The sequence below is a fragment of the Anabrus simplex genome, chromosome 3, assembly GCF_040414725.1.
Source record: "Anabrus simplex isolate iqAnaSimp1 chromosome 3, ASM4041472v1, whole genome shotgun sequence".
Taxonomy (NCBI): Eukaryota; Metazoa; Arthropoda; class Insecta; order Orthoptera; family Tettigoniidae; genus Anabrus; species Anabrus simplex.
In genome coordinates, this window is record NC_090267.1 from 282,349,573 (window position 1) to 282,367,369 (window position 17,797).

At 40.5% G+C, this 17,797-nt stretch overlaps 1 protein-coding gene across 1 annotated transcript in view; it reads right to left on the reverse strand.

The window, feature by feature from the left end:
- LOC136866260 (serine/arginine repetitive matrix protein 2) overlaps nt 1-17,797 on the reverse strand; it is a 519,326-nt gene that overhangs the window by 182,163 nt on the left and 319,366 nt on the right. The window contains exon 13 of the mRNA XM_067143064.2: nt 7,468-13,481. Within this exon, the coding sequence (XP_066999165.2) occupies nt 7,468-13,481 (6,014 nt within the window). The remainder of the gene's footprint in view (nt 1-7,467; nt 13,482-17,797) is intronic.

The following is a 17,797-nucleotide window of genomic DNA, read 5'->3' on the forward strand; positions in this document are numbered from 1 at the left end:
AAACATGTCTAATATCAATAATCAGAAAGGATGCTTTCCCAGAACATACAAAGAACACATATCGAGCTGACTGGCCAGTAGTTATCACTTTATGTTTATCACCCTTTTCCTTTGTACAGTGGGCTATTATAGAAAGTCTCCATGCATTTGGTGTAGCTACTCCTAGCTCTTTACTTGTGGACTAAGACCCATTGGCTCATCTAATGGTGCATTGTATATAATGGAGCTGCATTGCATGTTGTTCTCGTTCACGGATTATGCTTTCATACTTTCTGGTTTGTCTGTACAGAAGGCAAACTAACTTCTTATGATGTGGGAAATGATGATATTTTGAACAATAATTTCGATGTTCCATTTTACTCTAGGCGTACTAGATGGTACAGTAAACTGAAACTCCCTCTATGCCTATGGCTGAGTTTTAATTAATTTTGTCAGCTAAACACCATATGTAACACCAAAGATCTTTTAAATGCCAACATTATACGACAGGGAGTGTCAAAAGGCCTTCTCTCTGCCCTTCAAAAATCGGACTACTTCTGCCGAGTTTGAATCTGCTATCCTGGGATCTGGAGGCCCGACACAATAACTGGGAGATGTAAAGGGTACATAGGAGATAGGATGTTTAAGACATTATTCAGTATGCATGTTCTATGTCTTACAGGCTTTTATATGAGGAAAAAAAAAAAAAAAAAAAACACTGTACAATAAAAGAACAGAAGCAGTATAAAAAATTATTTGACCAGTAGTCCAATATTTTAAGGTATCTAACTAATCCCGTATAAATAATGAATGCAAAAATGTTTCGGAACTCAGGCTCAGTTACATCCCTCCATTTTCTACTTGTTCTATTGTGGTTTGTTTCCATCACTATGAAATTGATGATTTGAGTACTAATTAAACCTTTGAGTAACTTCACAACCCTCCCTTCGATCGAAACAAACAATGATTAATGGTTATGAATTTCATGTTTTTGGTCCGTATTGAACTGAGAATAATATATAAGTAATAATAATAACGTAAACGTTTCCACCTTTTCAATACTAAAATATATTCACAAAATTATAAATTACACGGTACTAGTTTCGACCCATCTAGGGGTCATCATCAGCCGTATTGGAGCAAAGATCACTTTTGGCGAAATCCTAAGAAATATTTTAAAGAATAACAAGTGAAATGAGATGTTATTATGGTAATTCCTTGTATTATTAACTATTACCATAATAACATCTCATTTCACTTGTTATTCTTTAAAATAACATTTCTTAGGATTTCGCGAAAAGTGATCTTTGCTCCAATACGGCTGATGATGACCCCTAGATGGGTCGAAACTAGTACCGTGTAATTTATAATTTTGTGAATATATTTTAGTATTGAAAAGGTGGAAACGTTTACGTTGTTATTATTATTACTTATATATTACAAACAATGATGTATAAAGACCGCCAACTATGCCTATGGCTCAGTTTTAATTAATTTTGTCAGCTAAACACCATATGTAACACCACAGATTGGGGTTGGCAGCGGGTCACTGTGTGTGCCAAACCCGTACATTACTTGTGGACGATAAGACCCGTCAGGCAGTCTCAGGACACAATGCATCTTAATGTCTCAAGATCGTACTTAAGAAAATTATACAGTATAATAACATCCAATATATCGAGTTGAGTTCGGATGTATGTTTAATTCGTTCCTAACAAATAAACCCTGAAAACAACACGCCGTCGTCAAGTTTATATATACCCAGAAATCATTTCAATTTCAGCTGCTTTTCCAGCTCTTAGCTTTTTTGACTTATTGTAAATATTGTAAAGATCACCTTGAAAGATGGAGGGAACACTTCACAAAATTCCTTAACAGAAATACAGGACATAACACATAACAAGAGGTAATTGAACCAGTAAATGTGGATCCAGATATCATGCTGCATTGGTTAACTACTGCAAAAATACACACCACACTAAACCAAATGAGGAGAGGAAAGGCACCAGGAGTCAATAACATTTCTCTAGACATTTTCAAAGTTGATACTGAAATCTCAGTCAACCTAATGAAGCCAGGAAGAGAAATTGCTAAGGGACTGGAAAATAGTAAAAGTAAAGGTCCCAAAGAAAGGCGATACTGAAGACTGCAACAACTGGTAAACCGAGCTCGATAGCTTCAGTCGCTTAAGTGCGGCCAGTATCCGGTATTCGGAAGATAGTAGGTTCGAACCCCACTGTCGGCAGCCCTGAAGATGGTTTTCTGTGGTTTCCCATTTTCACACCAGGCAAATGCTGGGGCTGTACCTTAATTAAGGCCACGGCCGCTTCCTTCCCACTCCTAGCCCTTCCCCGTCCCATCGTCGCCATAAGACCTGTCTGTGTCGGTGCGACGTAAAGCAAGTAGCAAAAAAAAAAAAAAAAACTGGCAAGGCATCATACTGTTGTGAAGGACTCAGTCAGTCGCAAATTGCGCAAAGAACAAGCTGGATTCCACAAAAATCACAGCTGTAGCAATCTCTTAAATATTCTTTGGATCATTCTAGAATGTAGTGTGGAATGGCAGAGCCCACTATATCTGGGCCAACGGCCGTAGCCGTGTTGAAACACTGGATCCCGTGAGATCTCCGAAGTTAAGCAACATTGGGCATGGTCAGGAGTTGGATGGGTTGCCACGCGCTGTTGGTGGGGGCTAAGGGAATGGAGGAGCGGAAAGGAACTCGCCACCCTACCGCACGTAAACTCCGACTCAGCAACACCTCTGCGGAGGTTCGGACCTGTCTTCGGGCAGAATAACCCTTACCTTACTGTATCTGGCCTTTGTAGATAATGAAAAAGCTTTCGACTCGAACTGGAACACAATGTGGTATACGCTCATTGAATATGATGGCATTCCAGATAAAATCTTCAATGTAATCCGTGAGATGGATGATGGTTATGAATGTCAAATCGTCCACAAAGGAATATAACTGAGCCTATCACAATCAGCTCTGGTGTTCACCAAGCTTCCGTCCTCTCTCCTACATTATTCTCACGCATGCTGTATCGAGTTATGAGGAAGGCAGTGGAAGGGAAAAGTAGAGATATATACGGTGGGAGGAAGACAACTTCCTTCAAGATATGGACTTTACTGACGACATCTGCCAAATGTCCAAGAACACTGAAGATATGGAGCAGAAACTGTTGGAATTAGAACAAGAAGCAGCAGCAGTCAGGCTTAAAATAAATGCTACAAAGATAACGGGGATGAGAATGAATGGTACTGCAAATGTCCAGCTCAACATATCTGGCGAGCAAATGGAGGAAGATAGTTCTCTTGTCTACCTAGGAAGCACAATGACAAAGACGGGTGGAGGATGTCAAGGCATGAATCCGGAAAGCAAACAGTTCATATGTTACAGAATACCCTATTTGGAAGAACAGTAACCTCTCATCAAGAAAAACCAAGATCCGCTTCTTCAATACCAACGTGAAGTCCAGTCTCCTTTCCAGCTGTGAATCATGGAAGATCACTAAAGAAACCACACACCAACTCCATGTGTTTGTAAATCACTGTCTGCAGCATATCATCAATATAAGATGGCCTGAAGAAATCACAAACGAAAACTTGCGGACGGAAACTAAACAAAAAACCAACTGGTGTAGACAAAAGGACAAAAAAAAGTTGGGATGGTTAAGACACGTTAAGACACATTAAGAAAACGGGACGGAGCAGTTGAAAAGTCCGTTCTGGAATGGAACCCAATAGGAAAGAGGAAGCCTGGAAGACCTAGGAACACTTGGAGGCAGATAGAGAGGAACTGAATGGAGGTGGAAAAATATGGGAGGACAAAAAACCTCGCTGTAGAACATATCGGATGGAGAGCTTTCCTGGATGCCCTTTGCTCCACAAGGAAAAACAGAAATTAGTTCAGATTAGGTAAATTTCAGTACTCTCCTAGGATTAATCACTTCCTGAAAATAACCATTATCCTTAATGTCTGTCTTATATTTACTGCTGACTAAACACTTCTGCTGTCCGTACGTCCTCAGGTATACACTCCCCGTGGGTATTCAAGATTCCTGGGATGTCCTTCCTGAAACCTGTTTCTGCCTTAAAGTACCTATTCATACCCTTTCAACTTTTACTAAAATTCATACTGCTAACAATAATGCGTGTGATCTTCTGCTTAGTTGGTTTTTTCGCTAATTTCTATTTCCCAGCAAGTTCCACGAGCATTCCTATTTCCTTCTAACCTGTCCTTCATTCTTAAACTCTTTATTCATCTATAATTATACACAGCAGAACTCCGATGCATCATTCCTGGAACTGTTGTTTTCCCGTATTCATTGTTCATTCCATTCGGTCCAAAATGTTCCATATAAATGAATGTTAAATTTCCCCACATCCATCGTTCCTCAAACTATCGCATTATCGCATTGATTATAAAAAAAGTACTTGTCTTAGGCTACAATTTTCCCGCATTGATTGATCATTTGTAAGAAAAACACACGCGAAAGTTTTTTTAATTTAAAGCGACAACTCAATACTTTAGCACAGAATAGTGGCAACCTGTTACGGGAGAATGTAGAAGTGATTCCGAGTTGTTAGCCTTGGGCAAGGATCTTGGACGCTGGAGTGCAGTGCACAATATGAGCCTCCTGGCGCCAACACTTCTCCTCGACCCACAAACCGACCCCTAGAAGTATTGATATTTTCAAGAATTAAAATGGAGGCACTGTAAAACTCAGATTCACTACCATTTTCTGTGTTGCTACTGGCCGGCTAGGGCTGCGACCTTCATTCAAAATGAGAAGATTGTGCAGTTTAAAATAGTCATGGTGTGCATTTGGAACTTTTTAATTAGTCACAGGGTGATAAATCACGTTGCACCTTGTGAAGCGTGTGGGATGCTAGAGACCTTTTGGCCACTTTGCTGCCCTGTTACAAGCTGATTACAAGCTTGTTACAAGCCAGAAAACAGTCTAGACTGGTCTTGTAACTAGTTCCTAAGTTGGCAGCCTCGCACAGCCTGCTGTGACACTGATGACGCGCCATGTTGAATTTCTAGCTTCTGTGACATCATCTGAGCCACGTCGTGTTGGATTTCTAACCTACTGTCCACAAAGGGTCTATGGAATCTTTACGAAAATTCAGGTTATCACCGTAATATCTACGTATATCATTAATTTGCAATAACAGAACTGACCAAACCTTAAAGGTTTCAATTATTACGAGATATAAAAAAAATTGAAGCGGAACAACATAAAAGTTACGCTTTTTATTTTAATCGCGCATATCGTGTTTGCAACCTTTTGATGCCCTTATGTATAGTAGAAGAGGAACAATATGGCTTTAGGCCTGGAAGATCAACAACAGATGTTATATTTGCTGTCAGGATGCAAATGGAAAAGCATTGGGAAAAAGAGAAGTCTTTATATCTACTGTTCCTTGACATCGAAAAGGCCTACGACAGCATACCAAAGGAGCTTATCTGGGAGTGCCTGGGAAAGCTCAAAGTTCGAGACAGTCTAATTTCAAAAGTTAAGGTGCTTTATGAGAAAACCAGAAGCTGTGTACAAGTCTGTTCTGGATTGTCAGACTGGCTTGAGACAAAAGGGGAAGTTCAGCAAGGTAGGGCTTTATCGCCCCTATTATTTATCATTGTAATGAATACCAAATTAAAGGCACTAAAAAAAAGAGGTAACAAGACTTAAACGCATTTGCATTTGCAGATGCAGATGATGTGGTCAATGCAATGGTATATGGCTTTTAGTGCTGGTACATCCCAGGACGGGTACGGCTCGCCAGGTGGAGGTCTTTTGATTTGACTCCCATAGGCGACCTGCGTATCATGATGAGGATGAAGTGATGATGAAGACAGCACATACACCCAGCCCGTGCCAGGGAAATTAACCAATGATTGTTAAAATTCCCTACCCTGCTGGGAATCGAACCCGGGACCCCTGTGACCAAAGGCCAGCACGCTAACAATTTAACCATGGAGCTGGACAGATGATGTGGTAATTTGGGGTAACTCAGAGAAAGATGTGGAAGAGAGACTGCAGGGGTGGAGTCAGGAGTTTGAGAGATATGGATTAAACATCAACAAGGCTAAAACAGTGGTGCTGAAGATACAGAAGGGTGACAATCAGTCAGAAATCATGCTAAATGGCACTAAGCTGGACAGTGTCACAGAATTTAAGTACTTGGGTAGTATAATGTCCCAGGATAACTTAGTTAAATATGAAGTAAACAGTCGAATCAGCAAAGCAATACATTTTTACCTCCAAGTAAGACAGCTACTATGGGATAAACAAGTACACTCAAAATCAAGATGACACTGTATAAATCATACTACACCCCTATCCTCACACACAGCCTGGAAACCGCTACATTAACAAGAAAGGACAACTCGAAACTCCAAGCAGCAAAAGTGAAGTTCCTACCCACAATGATCCAGAAGACCAGGAGGGATAAAATCAGGAATTAAAAAGTCAGAGAAGACGTAGGACTAGAAGACTCCTTACTCCAGAAGATCCAAAAGGCAACACTGAAGTGGTTTGGGCATGTGAAAAGAATGAGTGCCAACAGGTCTGCAAGAAAGGAGTATGAAAGAGAAATAAGGGAAAAGAGATCAGTGAGCAGACCTAGAGAAAAATGGACCGACTTAGTGAAGAAGGATGTAGAGGAGAGAGATCAGGATTGGGAGCGGATTTTGAACAAAGAATGGTTCATGAACTGAACAAAATAGAATGGGCTCGTATACCACACCCGGGAAACTGGAGTTGGTCAATGATGGTGGTGGTGGTGGTGGTGGTGGTGGTGGTGGTGGTGGTGGTGGTATGTATAGTATAAGCATGATCAGCTCCATCACTGAATGTTTAGTGCATGCTGGCCTTTGGTCCAGGGGGTCCCAATCGGGCCGGGGATTTTAACTTTCCTTGGTTAATTCAGATGTGTGTGTGCGTGTGTGTGCGCGTGTGTGCGCGCGCGCATTAGAATTCATTATAGATAAGGCCGTGTTTTCATAGATGCACAGGTCGCCTATCACGCCTCAACTCGAAAGACCTGCTGCAGAAGGCTCTCCAGAGGCCATATACCATTCTTCTTCTTGTTGTTGTTGTTGTTATGAGATATACACAATGAAGAACGTCCAAATACAGTACCCCCTGTTTTCAAACTCCTCAACAATTTTTTTAAACCCATAAGCTGTTTACATTTTTCACCAATCATAATTAGTTTTTAAACTCAGCCATGTCTCTCTAATCAGCCATATGGTACTGCGTAGTAGTCCTCCTATAATTAACTTCCTTCCTATCATTTTAAAAAAAATACTTTATCTAAACCAGCTTCATGATCACTTATACCAGCTATCACTTCAATTTCTCTATAGAGCTCATCGGGCTTTATCAGCACCACATTTAGACTATTCTCACTAAGGACCTGACCTGCCTCAATGTATAGGTACAGTTTTTATACTAATTACAAAAATGAACATATTCTTACCTTTCCCATGCTTCCCAGCCTTAACTTTCGTTATCTTATGATGACTTTTGTTCTGATGGCTAGTTGCTCTAGATGTTGCACCAGATTTATTCACTCGTAGTGGCGATACTCCAAAGATGCTGTCGAATTTGTCCTGAGATGGTTTACTAGGAGATTTGTGAGATGGCAATGGTACAAGGGGCAATCCTAACAACTTGCTGGTATTTTTGCCACCTTGTTGTGTCGATCTGCTGCGGTCAGAAGAGAACGATTGCTGATTTGACTTAGTATTTTCAACAGGTGGATCAAACAAATCATCACCCTCACTAGAACCTGGGGAATAGGGTGAATCCAAATCCATATCTATAACTTCAGTTGAAGTGTCCTGGGGCTGTTTTTGTTGCTCACCATTCTGAACCATAGAACGCAATGGTAATCCCGACCCTGATGTTTTATCCGATGGCATACGAGCAGGTGTTTTGTCAGTTGTGATCCGTGCAGTAGGAACAGCAGGAGAACTTGCAATATGTTGCAACAGTGGTGGAACTGAAATAGGTGTGGGTGTACTGAACAGATTTGTACGGCTTAAAGTTAGATTTGTTGGAGGTGTACACAAAATACTAGCTATATTTGCAGGTGTTAATGTGGGAAATAGAGGAGCTGGGGCATTTGAATGATTTGGAGTTGATGTAATATTCTGCTGAGATACAGGAATCTGCTTCAAGCCAGTCACAGGAAATAGTTGTTGTTTAACAGGGGTACCCTGTAACTTCGGTGTCTGAGTGGTTATCACAACAGAAATCTTTCTTTCTGGAGATATGGTACTGCTTTCAGACACAACTGTAGATCCAACATTAGAAGGTAGAGTAAGAGAAGACTTAGCTTTAACCTTATCTATGCTTTCAGAAAGATCCCCTGACTGTGATAAATCATCACCAGGCAACTGAGATGTACCAGACACTGACTCTGGTATGCCAGAGGGTGATTTGGTCAGAACAGAATCCATTCCTCTAGATTTTGTTCTGTCAGGAGACTGACTTCTTTCTTCAGCCATTTCTTCTCCAGATAATAACGGTGGTGACTTTGCTCTAGGTTCAACATTTTTATTCACCAAGTCTTCCAAATCACTTGCAAGAGCAGAATCTCTTCCTCCTACTGCTGTAGCTGCACCACCTCCACCAACACGCTGAAGTAATTCATCAGTAGGGGTTATAACTGGACTCGGCGGTCCATCCATACTAGCTTCAGGACCTGCAGGAGAAGGAGTGCCCGACTTTGTGGGATCAAAAGGATCATATGCATCTGGTGAGGTAGGTGGAGAACAAGGAGTAGTTGGTCCTCGAGGCTCTGGTGGTGTGTTGGGACCTTTGTGAACAACATCAACCAAACCTCTGTCCAATTCTTCTTCTATTCGTTGATCAGAATCCTCCAAACCTGCATGTTCAACCAGCATATCGTCTTCTTCCTCCAACAAGGGATTATTAATAGAACGCAGCTGTGGTTTTGGTGCAATAGAAAATTTCACTTGTGGTTCTGGAGGTGTTTTAGGACCCGTACTTGTAACCAGGTAATTACTTATTGCACTCATAAGTGGTGAATGAGATTCTGGAGTTCTGGTTGCAGACATACCTGGAGTAACATTATGAACAGTCTTTGATGATGTTGGAGGAGTTGCACTATTTGTCCTCATTACTCTTCGGCCACTCATTGCCTCGATCATTTCTTCTATTTCACCAGTCTTATTTCCAGTTTCATCACTATCGCTTAAAACAATTAAATCAGTTGGTGAAGGGGTCTGCTCATGGAAAGGTGACTGATCCAGATCTATAATAGCAACTGGCTTCTGTTTCAAAATTGCAGCCATTCTTGCAGATTTATTACCTTTGGCTACTTGTTTCTTGGATTTCTTATCACTTAAAGATCTTATTGCAGTTTTCTCTGGAACAGAATTACCTTTCAGCCGTGGAGAACCTTTATCCTTCACTACTTTTGTCTTTCTAGTCTTTTTACCAGGATCTATATCCCCTTCAAAAGTTTCATCACGTTTTCTCTTACCAGTATCTTTAGGAAGATTAGTTAAGGCTGTTGATGGAACATCCTTCACAACTGATGTTTTATTAGATTTATTAAAGTTAACGCTAACTAGAATATTATCACCGGATGTGAATACTTCTTTTGATGGCGCAGGTGATTTTTCCTTTCTCTTCTTTCGCTTTTCTACAGCAACAGTACTTTCTTTATTTTTTCTATTTTCTTTCCTTTTCTTCTCCTTCTTTCTCTGTCGTTCTGAATCATCCTTTGTATTATTTACAATAACAGTAAGCTTTTTTTGAGTTTTAGACATTGTCTTTTTCTCAAGGACAGGAATTCTTTCATGGCGTTCTCTTGACCATGAACGGGAAAAGGATCTTGTGTAAGAGTGATTAAAATGTCTAACAGAAGGACTTCTACTTCTAGAATAAGATGAACAAGAAACGGAACGAGAGCGAGAACGTGACCAAGATGGAGTCCATGTGCGAGACCACGAGCGCCTCACACGAAATCTCTGGGTATCCTTCACTGCATGTGTCCTATCTTTCCTTTCACGAGATCTAACAACAGACCTACTTCGAGATCTAATTCTCTGACGATTTTTAGACCTACTGCGGGACCTAGTTCTAGATCGTTTACTTCTACTATGGCTACGACTAACTCTCGATCTAATCCTATCTTTTGATCTACTTCTACGAAGCCTTTCCTTAGATCTCCTACTTGACCTGTTCCTTGACCTGCTACGTGACCTCACACGTGATCTACTTCTTGATCTGATTCTTGAACGACTTCTGGAACGATTTCCTCTAGATCTCACTGGAGATCTTCCTCTAGAACGTCTCTTTGATCTAGATCTTGATCTCTGTCTCGACCTATCACGTGATCTTCGACGAGATCTTGACCGAGAATGACTGACGGAACGTTCCCTAGATAGATCGCGGCCAAATTCGTCTCTTCGCTTCCGCTTCTTGTCCGATACAACTTTTCGCACATCGTATCTTTCCATGTCTTTTCTCTTCTCTTTCTTCTTTTTCTCCTTTTTGCCACCAACATCCTTAGCACTACTTTCCCTATCCTTATCTTTCATTACAGTATCATCTTTTGCCATCTTCCCATCACGATAATTCCTTCCTTTTGTGCTTTTGGATGGTTTCTTCCATGCAATATTTTCTTCTGACCTTCTTGATTTATCCCTACCCTTGTCTTTGTTTTCACTACTACCCAAAATGGTCCTCTCTCTAGATACTCGCCCCTTCTCTCCGGATTTCTTTTTTCTCTTTTTCTTATCTTCTTCTGTCACACCTTTAGACTGAGAAATATCAAAATTTTCATCAGGGCTCTTACGGGACTCATCACGATGCTTAACTTTATCTTTCTTATCTACCAGCTTCTTTTCTTTCTTACCAAGCTCTTGGTTCTTTGGTCTATCATCCACAATTTCACCTTCTTCATAATCAATTGCTTCAACAGGACTCATCTCTGAGTCTCCCTGATCTCCACCATCCTTATTTGTTACTCCAGCAAGCTTTCGGAATTTCCGCTTCTTTTTCCTTTTGTGAGATGGTATCTCGCCATCTTCCTCAGCAGTTAAAAACTCATTGCCATCTTGACTGAGGTCATCATCAAAGTTAATAGTCTCTTCTGTTTCAGATATTGTTTCGGTATCAAGTCCTTCCAATCCAAGGGGAGTAGAAACAGGGAGATTGTTATCCATTGTAGCTGCTGAAACAGCAGATGTTGCACCACCTATAAGGCTGTCATTATCATCAGATCCAAAAATCTCTTCCTCTAGACCTCGAGTTTTGGATCTCTCATCAGCTGAAACATCAAGACCAGAATCAGGAATTTCTGAAATTTCACGAGGTTCACTAGCACTTCGATGTTGTTCTTCATTTTCTCTTATCTCACCTTCAATCTGTTCATTAGTAACAGTATCATCACATTTCACCTGCTCATCCAATAATTCATTGGATGGTGACATTCTACATGGAACGTTTAGTGTAACAGTGTGTAGTTCATCACTGAGTGCAGCAAGCTTTGCTGTCTCATCAGTGCCATGTTCACCAGATATCTCTTCAGGATCACTGTTATTTTTGCTACGAGTTTCTGTTTCCATTTCCGGAGGCAACTGGGCTTCTGACCCACTACATTCAGAATTACTTAAGTTATCCTCCACATCACTATCTTTGTCCTTACCAATCTCTTCAGTTTTACCACTTTCTCCTACTTCTTCCCACTGCTCCTCTTCTTGCAATGCTGACTGTTTGTCACTTTCATCAACAATGACAGCAGCATTAGGCATCTCATCCTCAATGTCTGAAAGCCTTTTTGTTTTTTCTTTCTTCTCTTCAATATCCTCTATTTCTTTCTCCTCACATTTTTGTTCTGTTTCTTTGCATTCCTCATCTTCTCCTGTTTTCCGTGCTATATCCATGCTTAATGCTGAGTATATGGAAAAATTTGGACACTCTTCATCTTCTTCTTCCTCTGCATCTGCAGGTATTGCGCAGGCCTTTATTGTACTGTCCAGATGTTCTTTCAGGACTTCTTTAAAAACTTGTTTCACTACACCATCCGAGGCTACTGCAGATATTTTATTGTCGGATTCAAATGGTGGCTTGTCTCCATACGTTGGCGAGTGTAAGTAACTGATGTTGGAATTTGAAGAGGAATTAACGATATGAGAAATACCTGCATCTTGAGGAGATTTACCAGATCCAGTAGGAGGAACTGATGGTAAAGGAATGTCTTCATTTGATACTGCACTTGAAGGTGGTAGTGGCAGATCATCATCACTATCATATGATGGTTCTGCAGGATCATATTTCTCCGAGTCTGGTATTTGAGGCGTGCTGTCACTTTGCTCATGAGGTGAAGCAGACATAACATTATCATCTATCACAAGTTCACTGTCACTTTCCTGCTCATCATCACTCAAAACCTGTTCTCCAAGCCCCATTAGCAAAGCTGAAGGTTCAGGAGGAGGAGGCAGCGCTTCATAATTCACATCCATTCCCCTATCTGTTTCATCAGGTTCTGATCCACCACCACTTGGTCCTCCACTACCGACTCCTCCCATTTCAATGTCACTATAAATGTCTATCTCATCTTCTTCTTCATCTTGGGGCCTCTTACTTGCTTCACCACTATCATCAGTTTTCATTTCATCTCTCTTAAAGAGAGGAACTGGCAATCTTGGAGGAGGTACAGGTGGTCTGCGCAAGGGAAACCTTGGAGAGAGACGAAATCTCATAGGAGTACCTCTAAATGATAATGGTGGAGGTGGGGGTGGAGGTGGGGTTCTGTTAAGATAATTCGAGTATCCTGCCCGAGCAATATTAGCATCAAATCCCGAGCCTGCTGAGAAATTTGAATAACCTCGACCACTTTGGTAATTTTGATATGATGATGTGTTATTATTAGTACTATTATTACCATAACGACTTCCACCAAACTGATGAAATCCAGACCCACCAGATGGAGGTCTCGAGCCATTGCTGCTTCCTGGGTACAGTGGTGCTTGTTTTCCTTGACCTACTGCATCTCGTATATTTAATGGTAGGTTACTATTTAATGAGGCCGATGGCACATTACCACTACGATCTGTATTGTCTGTAGAAAGTTTATCGGCACTTCTGGAATATCCAGCACCCAATTTATTGGATTCCGAACCAGTTCTGGCAGTTTCAATACTCTCTCTCTTGACTTCAAGACTGCCATCACGACTGATGGTCACTTTGGCTTTACTAGAGTGCCAAATGCTCTGACTGTCTAAAATACTACCAATAAGATCACATGGAGTTTGTGAAGCACTGTCTTCAATATGCCGAGCAGCCACAAAATTTGCCCTACGTTGCTGGCTACTAACAGGTCTGTGGGATTGAATGACCACTGCAGACAGAGCTTTCCTGCTAGCTAATGATCTAGCAGAATAAACACTGGTGTTAGAACGACGAGGCAATACAGCTACGTCACCTCCAAGACTTCTGCTCTCCTCATCTGACCTACAAAATCAAAAGAGATATATTAAACACTATGATTACACTAAAAGAAGAAATCAATGATATTGTCATTCTAATCCAACAGAAATATACTAACTTAGAAGAGTATAACAAAGTAGAAGGAGAAAAAATACAAAAATCTTCAGCAATTTTAATGAAATAGAAAACATTTGTTAGACCTTTTCTTAAAATTTGTAATCCCCATTTATTGCTAGCTGCAATTGCAATGCACCTTATACCAAAGATAGTTCTAACATGTATTTGGTTAGGGGCACGCTACTGTCAGCTTGCATCTGGGAGATAGTAGGTTCGAACGTCCGTTGGCAGCCCTGTAGATGGTTTTCTGTGGTTTCCCATTTTCACATCAGGCAAATGCTGGGGATGTACCTTCTTCCTTCCCACTCCTAACCCTTTCCTATTCCATTGTCGCCATAAAACCTACCTGTGTCGGAGTGATGTAAAGCAAAATTGTAAGAAACGTGTATTCGTTTGACTATATATGGTGGAGAGTGAAACACAAGTGAAAATAATAGGCTTACTATTGGCTTTATGTCCCACTAACTGCATTTTAGTAGTTTTCAGAGATGCCAAGGTGTCACAATTTTTATCCCAGAAGAGTTCTTTTATGAGCCAAATCTACCAACAGAAGGCTACTTACTGTATTTGAGCACGTTCATTTACCACCAGACTGAGCCGGGATCGAACCTGCCAAGTTGGGCTCAGAAGGCCAGGGCCCTACCACCTGAGCTGCTCAGTCCAGCAATTAGTGATAAATAATGCAATATATCGTTGTTGCGCCTGCAAAAACTGCTTTGTGAAAATATTTCTGCTTAGAAGTATGGCTGGTAAGGATCTGTCATCCAAGGTTCAATACTCTGCGACAATAAAGTATTTTCATTCTTTATCAGCATTTCTCCAAAACATAATGGTTTTTGCAGACACAGCGATGATATATTGTTTCAGTCAGGTATCCAGCATTATCAAAACTCTGGGTGTAAGTGAGATGAGATGGTCCGACTGTAGTCGGTGTGTGTCCAAAGACAACACAGTGTACTGTAATGGAAAAAATGAGCCTGACCATAGAAATGGAAGTTATGTCAGGAATACTGTGAAGTGTTTCATGACATTCTCAGACTGTGTCATACGGGTACAGCTTCATCTAGCCCTCCCAATGTCAACATCGCTCAGATGTATGCTCCACCTGCAGAAAAGAACTATAACGATGAGGTAGAGCAGTTCTACAAGTAGATCAATGAAGCAACACCTGAACACAGTTATGGGAGATTTCATTCAAAGACAGGGAAAGGCTGAGTGGGGGAGGTAGGGGGAGACTATGGGCTGGAACTGTAGAACAAGACATTCTGTTAAGAAGAAAATCTAGCTGTCTCACACACCTCTTCAAGTTTCCACCACAGTGCCTCTACATTAGAAGTCAACCCAAGACGGATATGATAATTTGGCAAAAAGAGTTCAGAAACAGCTCCCGACTGGTGGAGAATTTGTGGCCTGACATAAAGCAAGTGCCTGTCATGACAGAACAACACACTTGCAATCAGGAAGAAGGTAAAAGAAGCAAGACTAGTTCAAACCAGTATAGGTAAGAACAATTGCATTGGGAAATAAGAACCAAGTCCTGAGTCACTCAGGAACTGTGGACATCAGAAAAGTATAGCAAAGTCGAAGAACTCTAGGAGAGATACAACATCAACCTGCACAAGAAAATTTGAGATAGATAGAAATCAAGGTATTGAAGTACTGATCAACAGTCACAACACCTGGCGACCAGCACAGCATAGTGTTGATGAACCTCATGAGAGAGGAAGTAAGGCATGCTGTCCAGCAAGCACAGAGTGGAAAAGTTATAGAAATGTATTAGCTGCTTGCAGAAATATGATTATGACACTGTTGTCCTCGCAAATCTTTTTATTACCGGGCGAGTTGGCCGTGCAGTTAGGGGCTCGCAGCTGTGAGCTTGCATCCAGGAGATAGTGGGTTCAAACCCCACTGTCAGCAGCCCTGAAGATGGTTTTCCATGATTTCCCATTTTCACACCAGGCAAATGCTGGGGCTGTACCTTAATTAAGGCCATGGTCGCTTCGTTCCCATTCCTAGGCCTTTCTAAGACCTATCTGTATAGGTGCGATGTAATACAAAACAAAAAAATCCTTTTGGCATCTGCATCAAAGGGGGATACTAATGTTAAAAATTAAATAACTGGAGGTTCAACCTGTTCAATACTCAAAAGAAAGAAATGTAGCAATCACATTTCTATTTAAATGGGACCGGTTTCGACCTTAGTCTAGGTCATCATCAGCCATAAAAAACATGTAAAATGTTTAAGAATGTTGGAGGTCAGTTTTTCACTGTTAGGCACAAAGACACGACATCACATTCTGTTCTGCACAAAGTCACAACATTAACAATCAAATTGCGAAGATCAAAAAGGCTTGAATTCGCAGACGAACAGATCTGTAGAAGAAAGCCGCCAGCTCCCGGTGACTACGTGGCACACTCAAGGTCACGCGCTGCGGCCAAACACCAAAGTAGAGTGGAGAAAGTTTCGAAGGTCCAGAACCTTTTTGATCTTCGCAATTTGATTGTTAATGTTGTGACTTTGTGCAGAACAGAATGTGATGTCGTGTCTTTGTGCCTAACAGTGAAAAACTGACCTCCAACATTCTTAAACATTTTACATGTTTTTTATGGCTGATGATGACCTAGACTAAGGTCGAAACCGGTCCCATTTAAATAGAAATGTGATTGCTACGTTTCTTTCTTTTGAGTATTGAACAGGTTGAACCTCCAGTTATTTAATTTTTAACATCAATAATTTCAATACGGAACAATGAAATTTTTATCTTTAAGGGGGATACATCGAAAATATTAGTTATGAAGACAACAGTGCTGCTTGCTGACTACCCGGTACACCTGTGACCTTTACAGGACAGAGTTAACACAGCTTGCAATAACTGGGGCCTTAAGATGACGGCGAAGAAAACCATGTTCATGATAGCAAGCTGGGTGACATATAGGCAAAATTGATGCTGGGAGCCAAAGAAATTGAACATATAACCCATTATATATACCTTGAATGCTGCTTGAATGAGACAGAGTAATGTAAAGAGATCAAGATAAGAACCAAGCAGCACAAAGCACCTTCATCAAAATGAAGTAAGTCCAAAGTAACTGCCATCTAAATGTGGTGGTGGTTTTAAGAGGAAGTACAACCAGGCAACCATTCTGTCAACAAATTAAGTGGAAAAAAAGAGAGAGAGAGAGAGAGAGATAATAATAGAGAGAATTTGAAAATGAATTAAAAACAAAACAAAAATTATTTTCTTAAGATGAAATAGACACAAACACATCAAAAGGGAATGCAAGTTCCCTGAGTAACAGAACACTTGAAATTTATAAGCACTTAATATCCACTTTCACACAATAAGGGAATGACGAGATGAGCAGTCTTCTTGTCATTGGCTAGTGCACCACTGTGAAGGCCATCGCCAAAATTATAATCAGTAGGAAGACAAATAGAGAGAGGATAAATTACCGGATTGACAGGCTGCACTTGGTACGCAACAGTCAGCTTTCAAGAATTGAAAAGGAACCCGTGATGCAGCTGTTTAAGCAAGCTACATGATAGCAGAACTGATAACAAAAATTTCCAAATGTTTCAGGGACAGTGAATTTGTACAGCAGTACCTTCACATAAGTGCCGAAAATGCATGTCCTAATAAAGTTTGATCTTTCAGAAACATTTCCTTGTCACAAAATACAGTTGCTGGATGACATTGCTTTCTTGTTTTATTGTTTTGAGACACTTTCTTCGGCTTTGTGAGGAGATTAAAGTATTTCCATACCTGCCAACTTTTAGAAAAAAAAAAGGAAGATCTTTTTAAATTCTTGGATATTCCAATGACAACAGAAGATCTAAATAATGAATTAAAATTAATCTGCGACATAGCCAAACATAACAGATACAGAAAAGAAATGGTCAACAAAATCATTCACAAAATAAAACCCCAACCTAAAACCAAATTAACAAAAACAGCCTAACCCAAGAAAGATTATGCCTTATTTACCTTCAACAATACCCACATATATACTATAACTAATATTTCTGAGGATGAGATTGGGATATTGAATAAAGGCCTAAAGTTTAATTGGCCTAGCCGAAATAAAACAACATGTCATCAATACAGTAGCTGAGATAGAAACCAGTATTTTGAAATTCCCCATTGAGATTCAAAACAATGTTAGATTCGAAGTAAAAAAGAAATTACCTAAACTGGCAGAAGAGATAAATGTTAATTTTGATT